This window comes from Marmota flaviventris, chromosome 20, assembly GCF_047511675.1.
Source record: "Marmota flaviventris isolate mMarFla1 chromosome 20, mMarFla1.hap1, whole genome shotgun sequence".
In the NCBI taxonomy this organism is placed as follows: Eukaryota; Metazoa; Chordata; class Mammalia; order Rodentia; family Sciuridae; genus Marmota; species Marmota flaviventris.
The window spans coordinates 17,279,740-17,299,224 of record NC_092517.1 but is presented as its reverse complement, the minus strand read 5'-3'; the positions used below and the strand labels follow the sequence as shown (position 1 = coordinate 17,299,224).

Here is a 19,485-nt window from a genome sequence, read left to right as displayed (position 1 = left end):
TCACCATTATGAGTCTGCATCCTCATATCAAAGAAACCATTCGACCTTTGTTTTTTTTGGGATTGGCTTACTTTGCTTAGCATGATATTCTCCAATTCTATCCATTTACCTGCAAATGCCATTATTTTATTCTCGAGAAAGCCCATTATTAAGGTCTCACATGAACCATAGTATATGTTGGAGAATTAAGAAAGGATAATGAAGGTAAGAACCATCCCTCTGTTATCTTCTTGCCTTAAGTCACCAAGAAACCAGTCTTGGAAATACTGAATTTTGATGAATCATTCAGTAATTGAGACTCTTTTTTCCATATCATTGCAGTATTTTTTTTTTTTTAAACAAATGATCAAGTCTTAGGGAAAATGTTCAGCTTGCCTGAGACCATGGCTGAGCCTAGTTGTTTGCTGGTTCTGCCATCTCACGGCTAGTGTTTCTCATACACTTAAGTGTGGGGAGTATAAGCTGGAGTTAGAAAGTGTTGGTGGTTACAAAAGGAACTAGTTTGCCAAAGAATTGGTAGCCTGCCAACTAATTTTCCTAAATCAAAAGAAAAAAGTTGGTCTTCATGAACTGAAGCAGGTTTGAGGCCTGATAATGAACTCTTACAGTAGAAATTTAGATAAAAAGGTAAATTTCCCATTGCTTTCCCGGAATGATCATGATGCAATTGCTGGAAGTCACCATTGTCTTACTTCCAAACAGTGCTTATAAGTAGCAAGTGAGTGGTGGTTGGTTGGTTTGCCTTGGCTCACACTGTTACTAGTGGGTAATGTGGTTGTTGGTAGCAGTGAATATGTTTTATTCTGCCTCCACCCCCCCCACCCCCCCGCCATGTTGCTGACCATCTGGAAGTTAGATAAGAGGGAGGGAGCACCTCCTAAGGAAGTTCCACTTTTCCTTTGGAGTCTTTTATTGCCACAAAATCTTAGGTGGGGAGGAATTGTTCCATAAACTCAGTTGTGTGATGTTCTCCTCAAGGGGCTGTGTGGTCTCTTAGGTCTCCCAGACAGCCCATTCTGCTCCCGATTCTGTTAGACACATCTAGCATCTTAAGCTGGGTCTTTTTTTTTTTTTTTTTTTTTTTTGGTATTGGGGATCGGACCCAGGGTTGCTTTCCCAAAGATCCACATCCCCAGCCACCACCAACCCCTTTTTTTGAGACAGAGTCTTGCCAAGTTGCTGCTGTAGGTATGAATTCTCTTTGCAGTGCATCTCTCCTGGATAGTCCGTTTGGCAGGCTAATAATTCCTAGTGCTTGTGATATATCGTCTTCAACTTAACAAATATCTGTTGATCCAGGCATTTCTAAGTGGTGGGGACATAAGAGTGAATCCTCACTGCAGACAGATATACTGTGAAGTATTACCATAAGAAACTGAAATGAGGTTGGAATGAGGGGATATGTTGTGTTCACACAGTTGGTCAGAAGTTTGCACTGGATTCTGTGGGTCTTACCAAGAATAATCCAGCAGCCAGCTGCAATGCCTGGTGTAGACAGCTCAAGGGGAAGGCCGACTTAAAAACAGCTTAAAACATCTCTTAGGGTAAGAGACTGTGGTGTCTGACACAGATTGCGTTGGCCAGATCTGGGTGCAAGGGTAACAGAAGCTGAGCTGAGCCATGACTCTAAAGAACTATGTGCCTCTTTTTAAGAAGCCAATCAGGTGCTTTTGCTTTTTAATTACTGCTCCTTTTTTACCATCAAAAATTTGTCTTTATTAATTTATGATCTCTAAAAATCAAGGAAGGTTCTTTTTTCTCCTTTTTCTCTCCTTCACCTCCTTCCTCCCCCCTCTTTTTCTTTCTTCTCTCTCTCTGCCCTTTCCTCTCCCTCCCATCATCCTTTGCTCTTCCCCAACTCAATAGAAACTGCAGCCTCTCACAAAGTCACAGTGTGGATGACAGTCTCTAGGAGCCTCAAAGGAAGAATTATTCTTAGCCTTTATTTCTTTTAGGATAATAATAGTAAATATTGCTTCCCCATTATACTTTGAGAGCTGATGGTTTCCTGATCTTTAAAAAGTTCATACAGATTTTTCAAAAAAATAGTGTTCTGAAGAACTGGCACTTTCTTCTTAGAAAGAATTTGATCCTACAACGTAGAGTCGAAAGTTTTGACATTTGAATATTGGTTTTTTTTAATGAATGAATTTTTTTATATGGAAATTCCCGTATTTAATTTTTGAGCTAGAGTGTTGATCAGTTGTTGGTTCCCTGGAACTTGGGAAAGCTGTTTTTAAGAAACTTCAGTAATCATGAATTCTGCAGGCCCTCTGCTGGTACATTCTGGCGCTGCTGAGAGTGTTCTGTGATGAACTTGCCAGTAGTTCTGCAGTGTTACTTTAAAAGCAATTTCTTAAAAAAAAATGAAACAAAACAGTTTTATTGGTTAATCTTAATATGATCACAAAAAATCTTGTTTTTAATTACTAACCAGAGTATGAGACCAATTCTTAACAGATGTTGGTCTAAATCCAGAACTTCGAAGTTAGTAAATAACTTGAAAGCTTTCAGTAAGTTGTTTGGGTTCTAAGTAGTAGAAAGTTGACAGTTTGCCTTGGAAACCTGATTTAAGTGTGTTTACTTTTTAAAGATTCTAGATATGGCAGCTTTCCAAAGCTTTTTATTCTTCAATTTTTTTTTTTTTTTTTTTGTCCTGAGGATCAACCCTAGAAGTGCTTTACCACCAAGCTGCATCCTCAGCATGTTCTATTTTTTATTTTGAGACAGGGTCTCACTAAGTTGCTTAGGGACTCACAAGTCGTTGAGATTATAGGCATGTGCCACCACACTGGCTCATTCTTCCATTCTTTGCTTTCTTTTTAAAATATGACTTATGACAACATGAGTATTTTGTTTAAAAACTCTAAGCATTTCCTGTATCCTTGTTAAAGCATTTGGACAGAATTATATATATAATTTTTTTTATTGACCTTTATTTATTTATTTATATGTGGTGCTGGGGATCAAACCCAGAGCCTCACACATGCCATGCAAGCATTCTGCCACTGAGCTTCAACCCCAGCCCCTAGGACAGAATTTTTGATATGACCTAAATGTTAATATCTTGAAAAGCTAATTCTAGGTAAGAATATTATATTTTAAATATTAATTGAAATGGACTATATCTTCTTTTCATTTCCAGTGCGTAATATTCTGAGGAATCCAGCTTAGACCTTTAAATGTAGATAAATCCAATCAAAGCAGGTTTAATTCTTGGTTTAGAGGGATAATGAAAGATCTCTTCACAAGTCTCTGTCCTCTGGGTAGGGATGTGTGTGCACATGATTATAGATTATCAAAAGCCTCGTCGTACAGTGTAAGCTTAAAGGAAAGCAGAGTAATCTGTTGCTCTAAGTTGCTGTGAACTTTTATCAAGAAAATAGTTTTATTATGTTGACATTTTGGAAGATTATATGAGTGCCATTTATTTTTCATGTTAAATGGTTACTTGTGCATGGTGGATGGTGCACTGATTATGAGTATTTAATATTTACCGAGGATCCTTAGTCATATATGTGACCCATGTGACCTGATATTCCAAAACATAAAGGAAAGGGCATTATCTATTTATTTAAACTAATGGCTTCTAAATTATATTTTTTATCTGCCTCTTTGAGCATGTCTCTGATGTGTCTGTTTAGTTATAAATTATACATGTATAATCGTTCCTGCATACTATGTACACCACATAACACAGAAATAGAAATAAAAAATATAAATGGAAATTGTAATGTTTTTTCCTGTAACCCATTGATTGTCTTACAATATACTCTTGGGTGTGTATTTAGACCAAGATAAAAGGAGTAGCTTCTCCCTGAGGAATTTTTGGATAATATAAAAATCATTTATGTTTGACTTAGGATGTGACAGTAACACAAGAACAGATTTTACATCAGGACTGTTTAAGTTGAGGTGATCTGTACTGGAGAGGTTACCAGCTGAAAGATCAGCAAGCAGAGGCCAGGGAGCCACACAGCCACAACTCAGAGTTGGACTAAGCCAGATTCCTTTGAGATTCTGTGAAAAACTGTGGGATTCACACACTGTTGGAGACTCAGACTATGGATGAAGATCTGGCTCAGGAGTGTGCTGGGAAATTGACTTCTTCATTCAGACCTGCTCAGAACTCCTGTTGTCTTGTTTAGAAATTTGATGGCCTCAGATCTTCAAGCCATCTCTACATAGGAAAAAGTTTTAATGCTTCTTACAAACATACAGCATCAGCCTTTGTCACTTAACCTGCCTCATGATGCATGGCAGGAGGGAGACTCAGGAGCAGATTTAGAATGGATGATTGCAGTGTATGGCATCCCAGATGATATATAAATAAGTTCTGTCTAACACACGCAGGTACTGTTTCATTAAGAATAATCTGCAGTTCATCTTTTTAAGCTCAAATTGTTATCACCTTAAAAACAAAAACTTGAGCACACTCCTCCCCACCTTCTTTTTTCTTTTTCTTGCCCCTCCCCCGCCACCCATGGGCCTTGTTTTGTGAAACCCTGCAGGCCAGGTGAACCAGTTACAAATGTATAGGTTTCCAGGGTAAGTTCTGGAAGTGGGGCTCTTAAAAGGAGACTCCAGGCACCAGCAGAGGACTGCCACGAGCCTTGGGTGCGCCCTCCCGTGCTGTAGAGGACTGGCTGGAGTTTCTCCGTTGGTGTGTTTCCTCTTTGCTGGTTTAGGTAATGCCCTGTTTTTTCTTATTATTAACACAGAGACATGAAGCTCTTCTGCATCAGTGATATCAGAGTATCAGATCCTTAAGAATCAACAAAACTTGAGATTTTCTTTTTTTAATGGATAGGTCTTCCTTCCTTTAGAAGGTTTGTTAAGAAGATCGCCCTCTCGGCAGCACTGCAGTGATCATAAAATAGAGCTGGGCTGGGGCTCAGTGGCAGAGCATGTGCCCAGTATGCATGAGGCCCTGGCTCAACCCTCAGCGCCATGTGAAAATAAGTAAATAAAATAAAGGTATTGTATCCGTTGATGACTAAAAATATTTTTTAAAAAGAATGAATAAAGTAGAAGCAGTTAGTGGAATAGAGCAAGTAGATTAGAGGAGGGAATGGAATGAGATGGATCAAATTATGGGCACACACAAATGTGGCATGATGATTGCCACTGTTACGTACAGTTATAATACGCCAGTTACAAAGGGTGGGTACTGTTCAAAATGAACCGCCTAAAAGTGGGGGGAAAAAAGAGTCCTGATTCTAATCTACTTCTGAGCATTTCTATAAGAAGCATCACAGTGGAGTAGTGCATCAGAGTTACTGAAGACGACCTCCCTTGACGCTCTGAGCAAGGTGTTGGCTAGACCCTTAGGGAAAGGGAAGCTTGTTTTTGTCTTAAAACTTTCCAACAGTTGGGCTGGGACTGGAGCTCAGCGTAGAGCGCTTGCCTTGCGTGTGTGAGGCACTGGGTTTGATCCTCAGCACCACAGAAAGATAAATAAATGAAATAAAGGTATTGTCCATCTACAACTAAAAATATTAAAACAAACCTTTCCAACAGTATGCTTTTAACAATTGTAGATGGTTCTAGACCAAAGAGCAAGACCCAAGGTTTTGTATTCCTTGGAACCTGTTGTCCTTTATAATGATGCAAACAGAAACAAACCCCCCCAAAACTGGAAAAAACTACCCAACTTTGTTATTGTCAGTGTGATTCTTTATGACAAACAGTTTCTTTCTTTCTTTCTTTTTTTTTGACAGATCATATCTTTAATAAACTTCCTTCCATTTTCCATATTCCCTGTGTGTCATGGGCTGTCTTACATCATTTGTTATGCCAGGCAGAATTAACTCTTGTGAAATGGAGAGTGTTGGCCTGGAGGGCATAAAGCCCAGGGGGAACTGAAGTTCCTCTAAAGTGAAGGGGGAACTTGTCAGCTTGGTGAGAACAGGAAGTGAGGTTTTATGATCAGATTATAGCTCAGCTACGTATGTAGGCCAGGGTATAAATTACCTACTGTGGATCGATATCTTAGTTATGATGTGTGTCCCTTATTTTTTGCCTTCTGTTGTATTAACACACAGAGATCTGGATTTTTAATTTTTCATTACTATGAGTATTTGTATTGCTAGTGTTTTACTAAATAAATCAATAAAATAAAAATTCTCATTTTTATTTTATTGATTTATTTAGTATATTTAGGGTTATTTAAGTATAACCCTTTTTCACATCTGTCTTTAATGCATAGCATTCATTTTTTTTTTTTACTATTTTGGTGGGATTTATTTAAAAATGAGGTTAAAAAAATAAAGAATTAAATATCCTTGAACCTGGCCTGAGGTTTTATAATGATGCACCTGTAAAAGGCTTTGATGTTCATTGTAGAACATGTCAAAAGCCATTCTTTTTGTATAATTTTGAATATTTTAAGCCTGTATTTTTTATTAAGTACTGTCTTTTTCTCCTTCCTTTAAGATTTATTCCCTGGTGATTTTTTTCCTTTCTGTCAGTTTGTGTCTGTGTCATTCACTGTCTCTGGCTTCACAATTCTGTATTGTCCTAGCACCATTTTAAAACCACAGCTGGAAGCTCTGAAAAGCCTTCTGACAAAGGAAGACTGAATTGTGACCTTAGACTATTGACAAGGCTTAGACTATAGGAACAAATGACAGTAAGAAATGAATGTCTCAGATCCGCAGCCTCGTCCTCAGTCTCTGAGTGAATTGTTGAAACCAAGAATTCAAAAATTATATTTCCTTTTCAATAGTAGGAAACATTAATAGTGTGAAACATTCTATGTGCCTGTGAATCATCCCTGCATCTGGGATTGTTGTTGAAAAATCTGCTGCTTTTCTCATCCTTGATCCTCTTAGTATCGCCTCTTTTACTCCCTGGAATTTAAAAAGTCTTCCTCTATTGTCCTGAGGTTTTATAATGATGTACCTCCTTGTGGGTCTTCGGGGCATTTGTGAGGCTAGGAACTTGCAGGTCTCTTTTGATCTGGAAACATTTGTTTTAGAAAACTTCCTTGTTAGTCTTTGTGATTCCATATTTTAAATGTTTTATTATGTAATATTTTGTTCACATAAAAATAAATGTGTGTAAGCCATGACCCAGTAATGAACTACCTGTGAGCTGCCACACAACCTAAGAATGGGAACATTGCTGACGGCACCACTCTGCTGCATTTGTGATTTTCCTACTGTCTAAACTTTGTGTTTCATGACCCTGACTTTGAAAAAAAGAAGAATTAATTACATATGTGTTGGGCACTAAACAAACTATTGTTCAGTTATGCCTGTTTGGGGGCTTTGTAAAATGGTCTTATAGTTAATATAGTATTTTAGGGTTTGCTTTTTATGCAAAGAAATGTTCCTAAGATTGATCCATGTCGTTGCACATAGCTATAGTTCGTTTATATTGTTTATTTAATTCCTTCCTACACCTATATTTCTTTTCTCTTTTTGACTGTCAGAGGTTATGCCCCTGACTTATCCTTTAGTGTTTTTTTTTTTTAAAGAAAATTTTGTTTTCTGTTTTAATTTCTGAGACTTCCCATAAAACTTATTTTCCAGTACTTTTACTAAATATTTCTGCAATCATTTTAAATTTCCTGAGTGATTTTTCTTCTTGTTGTTATCTGCTTATTTTTTGCAGCAGCATCTTGTTATTTTATGGGTTTGTTTTCTTTTGTCTCTGAGGCTGTTTTCTTTTGCTTTCTTATGTGTTTGTCTCTTCTTTCTTTTTCTGCCCCCTCTGGAGGTGTTAGTCTCTTTTTTTTATGTTAGGGACTTTTCTGAGATATCTGGTTAACCCTAACTTTCTCCTCACATTTGAGCAACATTAACATGGTGGGGAATTCTCTTTGTGAGGGCTTATATAGGTTGATAGATTTTACTGAAGAGCATTACAAAGAGCCCAGTTTGTTGCAGGGCCTCCCAATTATCAGTATTTGCGGGTTTTTTTTCTCTATAGTCAATTTTTCTAGAGAAATTGTTGAGACCCTTGCCTTTGGGTGGATGGCGTTGGGGTGATAAGCCTGGCTGGCTGTTCTAGAGACCAGGGGAAAAGGACTGCAATTTCTGTCTATTGGTTTAATCCTACAGCTCCTCAGAATGATCCCTCATCCCAGCCTGGTCTCAAGTCCTTCTGGTTTATTGTTTCAGTCCAACTAAATTTTTAAAAAAGTGGAAGCTCACCGTCATGTGTTAGGAGAATGATCTGTTGGTCTAACTGTTCATTATAAATTCTTTTGGCCAGTCCTCCTGTTTCCAGGCCCCCCTCAGGGCCCTGCTTTTAAAGCAGCCCTGGTACCTCTAAGTCCCGACCTCAGGACTGTAGTGTGGGTATGAATTGGCTGCTGCTTGCTCATTTCCCCACCATGCCTTCTACCTGCAGAGCCCTTTCCTTTGTCTTTCCGACCACGGTGATGCTCATGTTCAGTGTGCTCTCACCATGCTCTGGGGGTTGCAAACGATTGCGAAGGGAACCCCCTGAGAGAAGAATCCCAGACAGAGTCATCTCACTTAATGTTGTAGGTTTTTTAAAAATGAAATTCTTAATCCTTTTTAAAATGCCAAGTATGCGAAATGGAATTTAGATGGAGACTAAGAAGTTGATTGTTTTTAAAGAATCATTTTTAACATTATGTGACTAAAAGGACTAAGATATTGCAAAGAATAAATCAGAAAGGAGTAGGTTTTAGTTTGTTTATGAGAGTTCTTGACAATAAGTCTTTTTTTTTCCCCCTGAATCTATAAAGCTCTGCATTGCTGTGTCAAAACTCTGCACATCTTTGTAGATAAAACGCCCAATTACTACTTAGAGAAGATTATTTTTCTGGGAAAAGATCTATTGTTGTTGCAGGATGGGGGATTGAATCCAGATCCTTCTACTTGCTGGGCAAGCACTCTACAACTGAACTATATCCCTGGCCTTTTTTATTTGACTTTGAGAGAGAGTCTTGCTAAGTTTACCCAGGCTGGCTTTGACTTGGAGATCTTCCTGTCTCAGCTTCCCAAGTGTGTGCCACCACACCCTGCTGAAAAAGATCTGTTGTTGACTCGGGCATGGTGGTACACACCTGTAATCCTAGCAGCTTGGAAGGCTGAGGTAGGAGGACTGCAAGTTCAAAGCCAGCCTCTGCAATTTAGTGAGGCCCTGTCTCAAAAAATAAAATGGAACTAGGGATTTGGCTCAATGGTTAAGCGTCCTTGAGTTCAATCCTGGTACAAAACAAACAAACAAAATCCCAACTTGTTGAACTCCATGTCCAAGTGCAAGAATAAGAGAGAGAGTTAGGGAAACAAAATTTAAAGTGCAAGTCATGGAGCGTACCTGAAAATGGACAGAAATGCGTTGAATATCCCTTTTTTACTCTCATAAAAAACATTTAACATAAAACTTAACCATCATAAACATTAAGTGTCCAGTGTTGTAATGTTAAGTGTATTCACATTATTGTAAAACAGATCTCCAGAACTTTTTCACCTTCAAATCTGAAACTCTAAAGTGATCATAAAACTCCCCCTTACCCTCTCCTCCAGCCCATGCTAACTACCATTCACCTTTCTCTGACTGCCTACTTTAGATACCTCAAATGCAAGGAACCACAGTCGGTCTTGTTGTGATTGGTTTGTTTCACTTGATGCCTCAGGTGAGCTATTCACATGTCAAGGAAGTGGCCCTGGTACAGTGAAGCAGGGGAGGAAAAATGTCTTTTTCTCTACCCACTTGAGGTCAGTAATAAGAGAGGAAAAAGTGGAATAATAAGAGAAAAGCATACAGATTTATTTAATGTAAGTTTTATCTGACATGGGGACCCTCATAAGGAAATGAAAACCCATAGAAAATGATTCAGCTTGTGTATTTTTTACTTGGTTTTTATTAAGAAATTGCTAGTTGTAGAGAAATAAGATTGAGAGAGTATGATGTAAGAGTGATAAACTAGAGGAAGCTCAGCAAGACCTGTTTCTTGAGATTCATTCTGGGACCCTTCATCTTCAGAGAGAAGGGTGTTTCTTATATAATGTATGGGGATTCACGTTGGGTTTTAGGACGTGCTTCAGTGGAAGGTCAGGAGAATCCTTAGGTTTTAAGACCAGCTTCAGTGGAGAAGGGTGGAAGGAGGTTGGAGAGGTCTTCCTGCTTGGTGGTTTGGTGGTTTTCTGAAATGCCACTGTGGCGTGTTGGGATAGTGTGTTCTGATCCCATTGGGCGGTGGTTCAGTGCTGTGTTGTGTTGAGGGAGGTATGAACAGCCACACCAAATGCCATGCATTTCCCTGTTCTTTTGGCTTGGATACCATCTTGGTTTCACAGTGGTCTGCGTGTCCTAGCTGATTCTGTCGTCTGTATTTTGTTTTGAGCTCCCCTCTCTAGAGGAAGGAGGGCCTGTAGCTATAGCTTCCTAGTCACCATCTCTCACTCTACCTCGCAGAACTTTTTAAAGCACAAAATTTTGCCACATAACTTATTTCTTTCTTTATTTTTGGGGGGGTGAGTTCCAGGGATTGAACTCGGGCACACAACCACTGAGCCACATCCCCAGCTCTATTTTGTCTTTTATTCTGAGACAGGGTCTCACTGAGTTGCTTAGGGCCTCACTGTTGCTGAGGCTGGCTTTGAACTCAAGATCCTCCTGCCTCAGCCTGCTGAATGGCTGGGATTACAGGCATGTGCCACCATATCTGGAAAGATAATTTATTTCCTTGTATAATATTTGTAAGTAAAAGAGAATCAATACTTTGAACTTGAGTATGGCATTTGATTTTGTACTTTATATACAAATGAAACTAAATCTAAAGCATTGATATCCCAGCTTTGTTGATAGAATCTTTTCCATTGGGGTAAAGAAATAAGGAAATAGTAACATTAATTCTATAAGACAAGACTATTTTCTTTTAAGGATTTCCCAGCATTCTACACATATTTATTGAATGTCTGGGATGTGTAAGTCACTGTGCAATTGAGATAAGAAAAAAAAAAAGGCAGTCCTTCAAAGTGCTGTGCGTGCACACCCATGGGTGCAGCTGGGGATTGAACCCAGGGCCTCCTGCATGCTAGACAAGTGCTCCATCACTGAGCTACACCACCAGTTCTTTTTAATTTTTGTTTCTTTTGAGTGAGGTCTTGGTAAGTTGTCCAGGCATAACTTGTGGTCCAGCTTCCTGAATAGTTGGGGTTATGTAGCAAATGCAGTAGCACAAGAACTCACTGCACATGGATCAGGTTTCCAGAGACTGTGTTGCGAGTTAAGTAACAGAAATGACAAGGAGCTGAAGAGGTTGGGCTTGCTGCTAGAGAAAATGAATCTGGACTGGACCTTGATTGTGGATCCTATCTTAGTATCTACCCTGGAGAAAGACTCACCCGTGCAAAGCAAGCATGCACAGGCAGTGCTGTTTCTATTAGCAGAAATGTGGAAATAATCTAAAGCTCATCAAGAGAGTGGCTACATAAACTATTCTGCCTACACCACGAAATACTTTGCAGCATTTTAAAAATATGTATGTAAAGCAAATAGTGTAGACTACGTATGTGTTGAAAGAAAAATTTTAAATAATTGAAATTTTATGGTTTAAGCATTTTATAATTTAATTGACAGCATTGTACATATTTATCTTGTACATCATGATGCAAAATAGACATTATGGAGTAGCTAAAGTGAATCCTCAAATAGTTATCATTTTTGTAAGAACATTTAAAATTTACTGTTAGTATTTTTAGTAATGCAACGATACATTGTTTATTAATTTTTAGTTACCATGTTGTATAACAGATCCCTTGAACTTAATTTCTCTTATTTAACTGAAATTTTGTGTCCTGTGACCAATATTTCTGCAAACTCTACCCCTCTTACAAATGAGGTTGCAGATAGTATATTGACTTTAGTTGGTTTATAAAACAAATCAAACTCACCTACAAATAATACCCTATAATTTTATGCATATACAATTATACAAATTCATAGTAAACAAAGGATATTTTGATAACAGTGGTTATAGAAACTTTTATAATTTATTTATATGATTAAAACTAAACACAAAAGCCCAAATGGAAATTTATGAAAATTCTAGTGGTGGTTATTTCTACATGATTATTAGGAATAAATTTAATCTTATTTATAATCAGTGTATTCTCTTAATTCTTATAAGGAGCATATCTTACTGGAAAGTGTTAAATGATAAAGAATCATTTACAAATGGGAAATAAATGACAAAAAGCTAATAAAATTAATCCTTGCAATGGAAAAGAAGAGCAAGTGGAACAAATTTTGCAAATAAGGGGAGGTGGATGAGGGAGAGAGAAAGAAATTCAGGGTGTCAGAAATTGTTTAAGTTGTATAGAACCTTTGAACACTTCTTTGTATTATTAAGCCATTCATTAAATACACCAATTTGGGCTGAGGATTTAGCTCGGTTGGTAGAGCGCTTGCCTTGCATGCACAAGGCTCTGGGTTCAATCCCCAGCACCAATAAAATAAAATATGCCAGTTTGATTGTGCTAGGTTTCTGTCCCAAAGGAACCTACAATTCTGATGATCAGATGTAGGCAGCAAATTACAACAGAGTGTAGTAAGAAAGAATCGATGGGTCAAGTCAGGAAAGGTGTTGGTGAGGCTGATAGAGAAGGAACAGACACCTGAGCTGAGGTTTTGGAGTTTAGGTCAAAGGTAGTGGGAAGTGTCTATTGCAAGAAAGTGGAGACCAGCTCTTGAACTCCCTGTAGATATATTTAGGGCCTGGATTTGATAGTTGTTAAATATTTCATACATATAATCCTGCTGTTCTTTGCCACACAGTAAACAATAATCATGTCAGTCATCGGGAACTCAGTAGGCACATGGTAAACACTAATGGAATGAATGGTTAGTCATGCTGAAAGGTGAAGTAGCAATGTACTAAATTTATGTGGAGAACAATGCTAATAGTCAAGGAGAGTAGCATTCCATAAATACATGGAAGAATATATAGAGGAAATGAGAAGAGGAACAGAACTGACTTTAAAAGATCTGAGAAAGAGCTTTGTCTGAGAGTACAAAGTAAAGTTCTAAGAAACTTCTTAAAAAGACAACCGAAGAGCCAGGCTTAGTGTGTTTGCGTGTAATCCAGCAGCTCCAGAGGCTGAGGTGGGAGGATTGCAATTTTGAGGTCGGCCTGGGCAAAGATAAGATGTGTAAAAGGAGTCAGACACAAGAGGTTCTTTGTGAATTTTAAGTATGTGGTTACCTTTAGGGGACAGGAGAGCAGTAAGAAGTTTAGGAACTCTCTGGAACTGGAGGTATTCTGTATTTTCATATGGAAATAAATGTTCTATATCTTCACACGTTTGTTTATGTATAGCAGTACGTATGTGTGTACCTAGCAGTGGATTTGTATGTCCGTGTGAGTTCGTTTCATTTACTGAATGAAATATTCATCCACAGTGATATTACATAGCAGTAACAACTTATTTACAATATGTGGATTGCAAAGATGATGAGCAAAAGAAGCATTTGTTTGTACATATATACACAAGCGCGCGCGAACAGATTCATTGATGAACTCTTTAAGATGTGCATTTACGTAATTTCAAGAAATGGTCTTCATAGAGAATCTAATAAGAGAAAATGGGTTTAAAGGAACGGTGTATTTAGAAAATTAATACCTTGACCATAAAACCTTCATGAGAGATGAATCACAGGGGGATGTGGCTATTCCAGCTCTGAAAAGCACCTTTATAGGCTGGCTAGGCAAGGACCTTGTTCAGTGAGTGAGTCACCTGGATGCAGAGGAACTGGAAGAAAGAGCCTTATGAGTCTCCCTCACCCACTATTGCTTCCTTCCGTGCATTTGCTGAAGGTAATGTGTACCTTGAGTGTGAGGGAGAGACAAATAGAGAGCCCACCTCATTACTTTTAGGAAAGGAAACAGACAATTTAGTGTACTTGGAAGAGCCACGTCCAGATCACCAAGGTGAAGACTTTGGCGAGTTTGGTTGCTCTTTAAATCAACCATTGAAATTGGTTGTGGAATTAAATACTGTTAGGTTCTCAAACCTTTTGATCATCAACTTCTTTTAACTTCTTACTACTTAATATTAAGGACATTACTTTCAGGGCTATTTGTATTGAAAGTTGCTTGAGCTTTGGTAAATAATTACCTAAATTAATTAAATTCCAAGTTGATAAAATGTTATATGTATGTTACCTATTGTGGGATTGCCAAAAGAAATCAGTTTTTGTAAAATAAAAATCTACCATTTAAGGGGGCCTGAATCACCACAGGGAACCCTAAAGTTGACAGAATTATTGAGTCTTCTTTTTGGAAATAGTTGTTCTTCCTTGCTTTAAGGGTGGACTCTAATGAAAACATAATTTCTGAATGAGGGAGCCTGTCCCATTCATAATTGTTAATGGTGACCTGTTTCCATCTGGGCAGTTTGTAGAAAGGCAGTTTACAAATGTGTGCAGTTTTGAAAGGAAAATAACTGAATGTTGTTAGTGTTTACATTCCCATCCTATAACCAGGACACGCTGCCTTGTTAGTGTGGAAGGACTTTCTACTGACCGGTCCTTTCACACCTCTGTGGTTTGACTTGTGTTTCTCCACTGCCCATAATGGTCTCGCTCTTTCTTACCTCGCAGAATTCCTACCTAAATTTAAAGACTCTAAGACTTCTGCTGTTCCAAACAACATTCATCTTTCCTTCCTTGTGCTATAAATGACCCCACTAAGTTTTGGGGAGGGAGGTATGGAGGAATCCGTCCAGGGTTGCTTTACCACTGAGCCACATCCCCAGTCCTTTTCATTTTTTATTTTGAGTTAGGGCCTTGCTAGGTTGCTGAGGCTGGCCTACAACTTTTAACCGTCTTGCCTCAGCTTCCCCAGTCACTGGGAATACCAGTGTGCCCTACCACACCTGGCCTTCCCTACCAATTATCACTGCTAGTATACCATTTATGTGTTGTGTGACAGCTTAAATTTTCTGTTTCCTTTCTAGGCTGTGACCTCTGTCATGAAAGGGGGTGCTTCATTCCATACCTGCCCTTGTCTGGTATCCTAAACGCTTGTTCTGAAGTGACAGTGTATTGCATAATCAAAAGGCTATGAAGTTCTTATAATTTTAATGATTAATTAGAGTTGCTACTGCACAGTTACATCTTCTAGATTATAACAGGAAGCTGGTCAAAACCTACAGTGGTGTTTGATCAATAAAATTTATTTAAGATAACTTTGTTTCATGATTGGGCACCAAAAAGATAAGAGAGGGACCTTCAATTGTATTATTTCAGGTGGAAAGAAACTAACTTGTCTTAAATTGTAGTAAACTCACTCATAACTGAATGTGTAAAAGTTTAATCTTTAAAAATGGAATGATTAGGGTTGGAGCTGTAGCTCAGTGGCAAAGTGCTTGCCTAGCATGTGTGAGGCACAGGGTTCTAACCTCAGCACCACATAAAAATTAACAAATGAAATAAAGGCATTCGGTCCAACTACAAAAAATTTTTTAAAAAAGGAATGATTATTCAGTTTACCAAAAACATTCCATGATTGTCTTAAATAGCATTCTTAGTGCATTTAAAATTATTAAAAATAGGAGGAAGTCTGATGTAATGGAAATGCATTGTAGTGAGAGTTGGGCATTTTGAATACTAGTCCCAGCTCTAATAGTGATTTGGGGCGAGCTTGAAACCTCTTTGAACTTGAGTTTCCTTCTCTGTAAAAGTATAGATTGTATTAGTTGACCTTCAAAAGTATAAAACTTTAATATTAATTTATTTTTAAAACGTGTTTGTATAGGATTTTGAGAATTGAGTTATTTCAAGGGGAGGTACAAGTATTTTGAATCAAAAAAAGCAGCTAAATTAGGGTGATTATTTGGATTTCCTAAGTATTCATCCAAAATTTCATGATATGTGTGCCTTCATATTCATGTTTTATATATATGTACAGGTAATATATACAAAACATACATTACCTATACATATATAGTTACAAAACACTTATGTTTTGATAAAAAAAAATAAATTACAGAACAGAATAATCTATATATTTTGAAAAAGCATACATTTAGAGAGCCGGGATGGTGGCTCAGTGGTAAAGTGCTTGCCTGGGATGCATGGGGCACTGGGTTCGCTCCCCAGCACCACATAAAAAAAAAATTAAAAAAATTAAATCAAACAAATAAAATAAAGGTATTGAGTCCATCTTCAATTAAAAAAATACATTTATACATGTATAGCCAAACATCCAGGAAATATTAATTTTAATTAATTAATATTATTTTAAAATGTTTATTATTTTAATTAATAAAATAATAAATATTATTTTCAGTGTGGGGTTCAACATGGTAGTTCAAAAAGAATAATTTTTTTCTTCCTAGAATGATAATGAAGATAAACCTAAAAGACTTCCGACAAACCCACAGTAACACACAGACCATACGCCACTTTGGAAGCAGGTTATTTGACAAGTAGGGGAAATACGCTGGGATCGGGGGCCAAAATATTAGACAAGCATTTTTCTGTTTTCCAGTTTTACTAGGAAGTGTTACTGATGTTGAAAAGTGAAGACAAGACTGCCCAGCGGCTGCCTTTCACCTCCTCTTTAGTCATGGCTAGAGCAGGGTTCTGTATGATTCAGAAAAGATTAAGAACCCATGGATGGTTCTGGTCTGTTCCCACACAAATTATAAAGCATTGTGGATTTTTGGTCACAGGCTGTTAAAAATGACATTGTTTGGGTCCTGGAGAATGATTGCAAGACTGTTGACTTTTCTCCAGGTTATATATTTCTATGCTTCCTGCTATTATTTTTGAACCTTTTTATTTTTATTTTTTCATTTTAATTAATTAATTAGTTAGTTATTTTTGGTACCAGGGACCGAATCCAGTGGTGCCTAACCACTGAGCCACATCCCCACCCCTTTTTATTTTGAGACAGGGCCTCACTAAGTTGTTAAGGCTGGCCTTGAACTTGTCATCCTCCTGCCTCAGCCTCCCAAGCTACTGGGATTAGGCTTGTGCCACCCACCTTAACCTTTGTTCTTAGTCTCATTTTTTCATACAAAAAACCGCCACACTCCCCCAAACAGACCAGATTTTAAAATTGTGATTTTTTTTTTCCCCTAACAGCTTAGTTTATTGAAGATCTTTTCTGTTTTCCATTTTTTTAAACGAGGGCTGGATTATAGTCATACAAAAATGAGTTTTAACAGGATTCATTGCATTTAGGCATTGAGACTTTTATCTTAATGGGCAAAAAAGAAGTAAGTTTCCACTAGAATACAGATGCCATATTTTTAATCCAGAAGTCCTGGAACTTTAAGGATTTATACCCTTTTCAGTTCGTGATTGATGTGTTCCTGGGTCTGTAGTCTTTTGACATTTTTCCTGCTTCCTTTTCTTTTTTCTCATTAGTTTGATAGTATCTTATAGCAGTGATAGTTACCTAGGAACACCTCATTCCTAAGACAGCGTATTTTTTAATCAGGAATTTCATTATTACTATGTCAGCATCTCATTAATCCTGCCTGCTTTCCCAGAAGATTTCAGAGTACTTTGTTTCATTTTCTGCAGGACAAAAATGACACTGGTACTCTTATCATTTAGAAACAAAAATGAACTCAAGAACCTCTGTCACTCTCCTTTCCATTTAGAATTAAATTTCTCTCAGTTTAAATATTAGGTTACATTGCATACTGTGCACCCTAGACATGAAGGAAATTTTACTTTTGGCAGTAGTTGATCTAAAAGTTGTTTTAAGCTTTGAAAGTTTACAAAAGGTAATTTGTTTTACCAAAAGTTACCTTGTTTAAGGTTTTTAAGAGTAAAAATTTGACATATACATTTCTAGAGTATTTTTCTGAGCCTTGGTATCCTGGTGGCTGGAAATGGGTGCATCTTTACTCTTCCTAAGATGGTATGAAATATACGTGTCTTTTTTTATTGGTGAATTTAGAAAACTGTGCATCATATTTATTTGCTCACTATCACTGGAGGCCAGTGGCATGTGACAGGGGTGTAATTGAGAATAGCGTTGCACAGCGGACTATTGTGTTTCACTTTTCTTGCCTGAAGAAGAAATTAATAGTACTGTCTGGTGTTCTCAAGGTATCTTGGTTTTGGAGATTCCTGCTTTGCTTATTGGAAGAGTTAGGATATTGATACAAATTTCTCAGGGTTATTTTAAGAAATCAGTGGGAGTGGCTGGGGTTTTGGCCCAGCAGGAGAGCTCTAGAACATGTGAGGCCCTGGGTCTGATCCTCAGCACCACATATAAAAAAGAAATAAAATAAAGGTATTGTGTCTACCTACAACTAAAAACATTTTTTTTTTTTTTAAAGAAGTCGGTGCGATTATAGGCGTGAACGTCCTCACAGTGATGCACGTAGTAGGTTCATTCCAACAAAGGCTGGAAGCCCGTAGTGGGGTCCTGCTCCCTGGAAGCTGAGAGGCCCTGGAGCAGGTGACGATGGGCCACCAGGTTTTCCTAGTTGGTTACTAAATTCCTTCACAAACACTGAACGATGTGGAGAGGAGCACCCGGAGTGGGAAATTTCCTGAAAATGCAACTTTATCCTGGAGTAGTTGGCTGGGAGCCAGCTCCCGAGGAGGGAGGAGCCTGAGCAGTGATGGCAGGGACCTGATCGCCGGCGCTGCCTCCCGACGGTCCTTTCCCACCGCCTCGCCCGCGTGCATCCGGGCACTCCGAGTTGTTCCTTTTGTGGGTGATTTAAAAAAAAAAAAATTACTTTGTTCCAAGCAGAGAGGGCAATCGCTTCTAGAGGCCACCTCAGCATGTTTCCCTTGGGCCCCAGTTGCAGTCACCGTCCCTGTCAACGTCGGGGTATGCTGGAGAGGCACCTGACATTCCTGGCCGGGCAGCACCCTCCTGTGAATAAGGGGAAAGGCTCGCGCCCGCCCGCGCCTGGGAGGGGTTTCCTAGAGCAGGGCCGGCTCCTCTTCCCCACTGTCCACCCCGCGGGTCACCTGGGCTGCAGGTCCAGGAAGGGGCAGCGGAGCGGGCGGTGGTCGCCTCCTGCTAGAGGCCAGGCTCTGTCCCCCAGCGCCACTCCCCGTCCACACCCGCTGATCAGGAGGGCCGTCCCGCCCCCAGCGAGTCTCAGGTGGCACCCGGCCGGCGCATCCTCGCCTAGTGGTCTGGTGGGAAGGGAAGGGGTGGTCCTTGCGGCTGGACCCCTCGCGGCTGACTCACAGGAAGTGCTGGGAGAGCCCGGCAGCCGGCGCCGCTCCAGGACCGCCCCGCCCGAGCCTGTTCCCACGTCGGCTGTGCCCGATCTGCCGGCAGAACAATGAAGTGCCTCCAAGTTTGCCCGGACTCCTAGGGACATGCCTGGGACTCCGGGGACCGCCGTCACCATGCTCTGCCGGCGACTTTCCCCAGAAGCTGGGTTTTAAAAAGCCCTTCCTCGGTGGATCGCTTTGTCTGAAGATCCCGGGGTGACCATGGTTCAGCGCTTCAGCCTCCGGAGGCAGCTCTCCAAGGTGGGTCGCGGTTGGGCGAGTCCGAGCCGGGAGCTC

At 39.2% G+C, this 19,485-nt stretch overlaps 1 protein-coding gene across 7 annotated transcripts in view; it reads left to right on the top strand.

Annotated features, from left to right (window-relative positions):
* Tmcc1 (transmembrane and coiled-coil domain family 1) overlaps window positions 1-19,485 on the top strand; it is a 168,668-nt gene that overhangs the window by 53,381 nt on the left and 95,802 nt on the right. The window contains exon 1 of one of the 7 annotated variants that reach the window (XM_027931765.2): window positions 19,222-19,449. The exons of the other annotated variants lie outside the window; for them this stretch is intronic. Within the exon in view, the coding sequence (XP_027787566.2) occupies window positions 19,411-19,449 (39 nt within the window). The 5' untranslated portion in view covers window positions 19,222-19,410. Of the gene's footprint in view, window positions 1-19,221; window positions 19,450-19,485 lie in introns of those variants that run through there. 7 annotated transcript variants of the gene reach the window in all.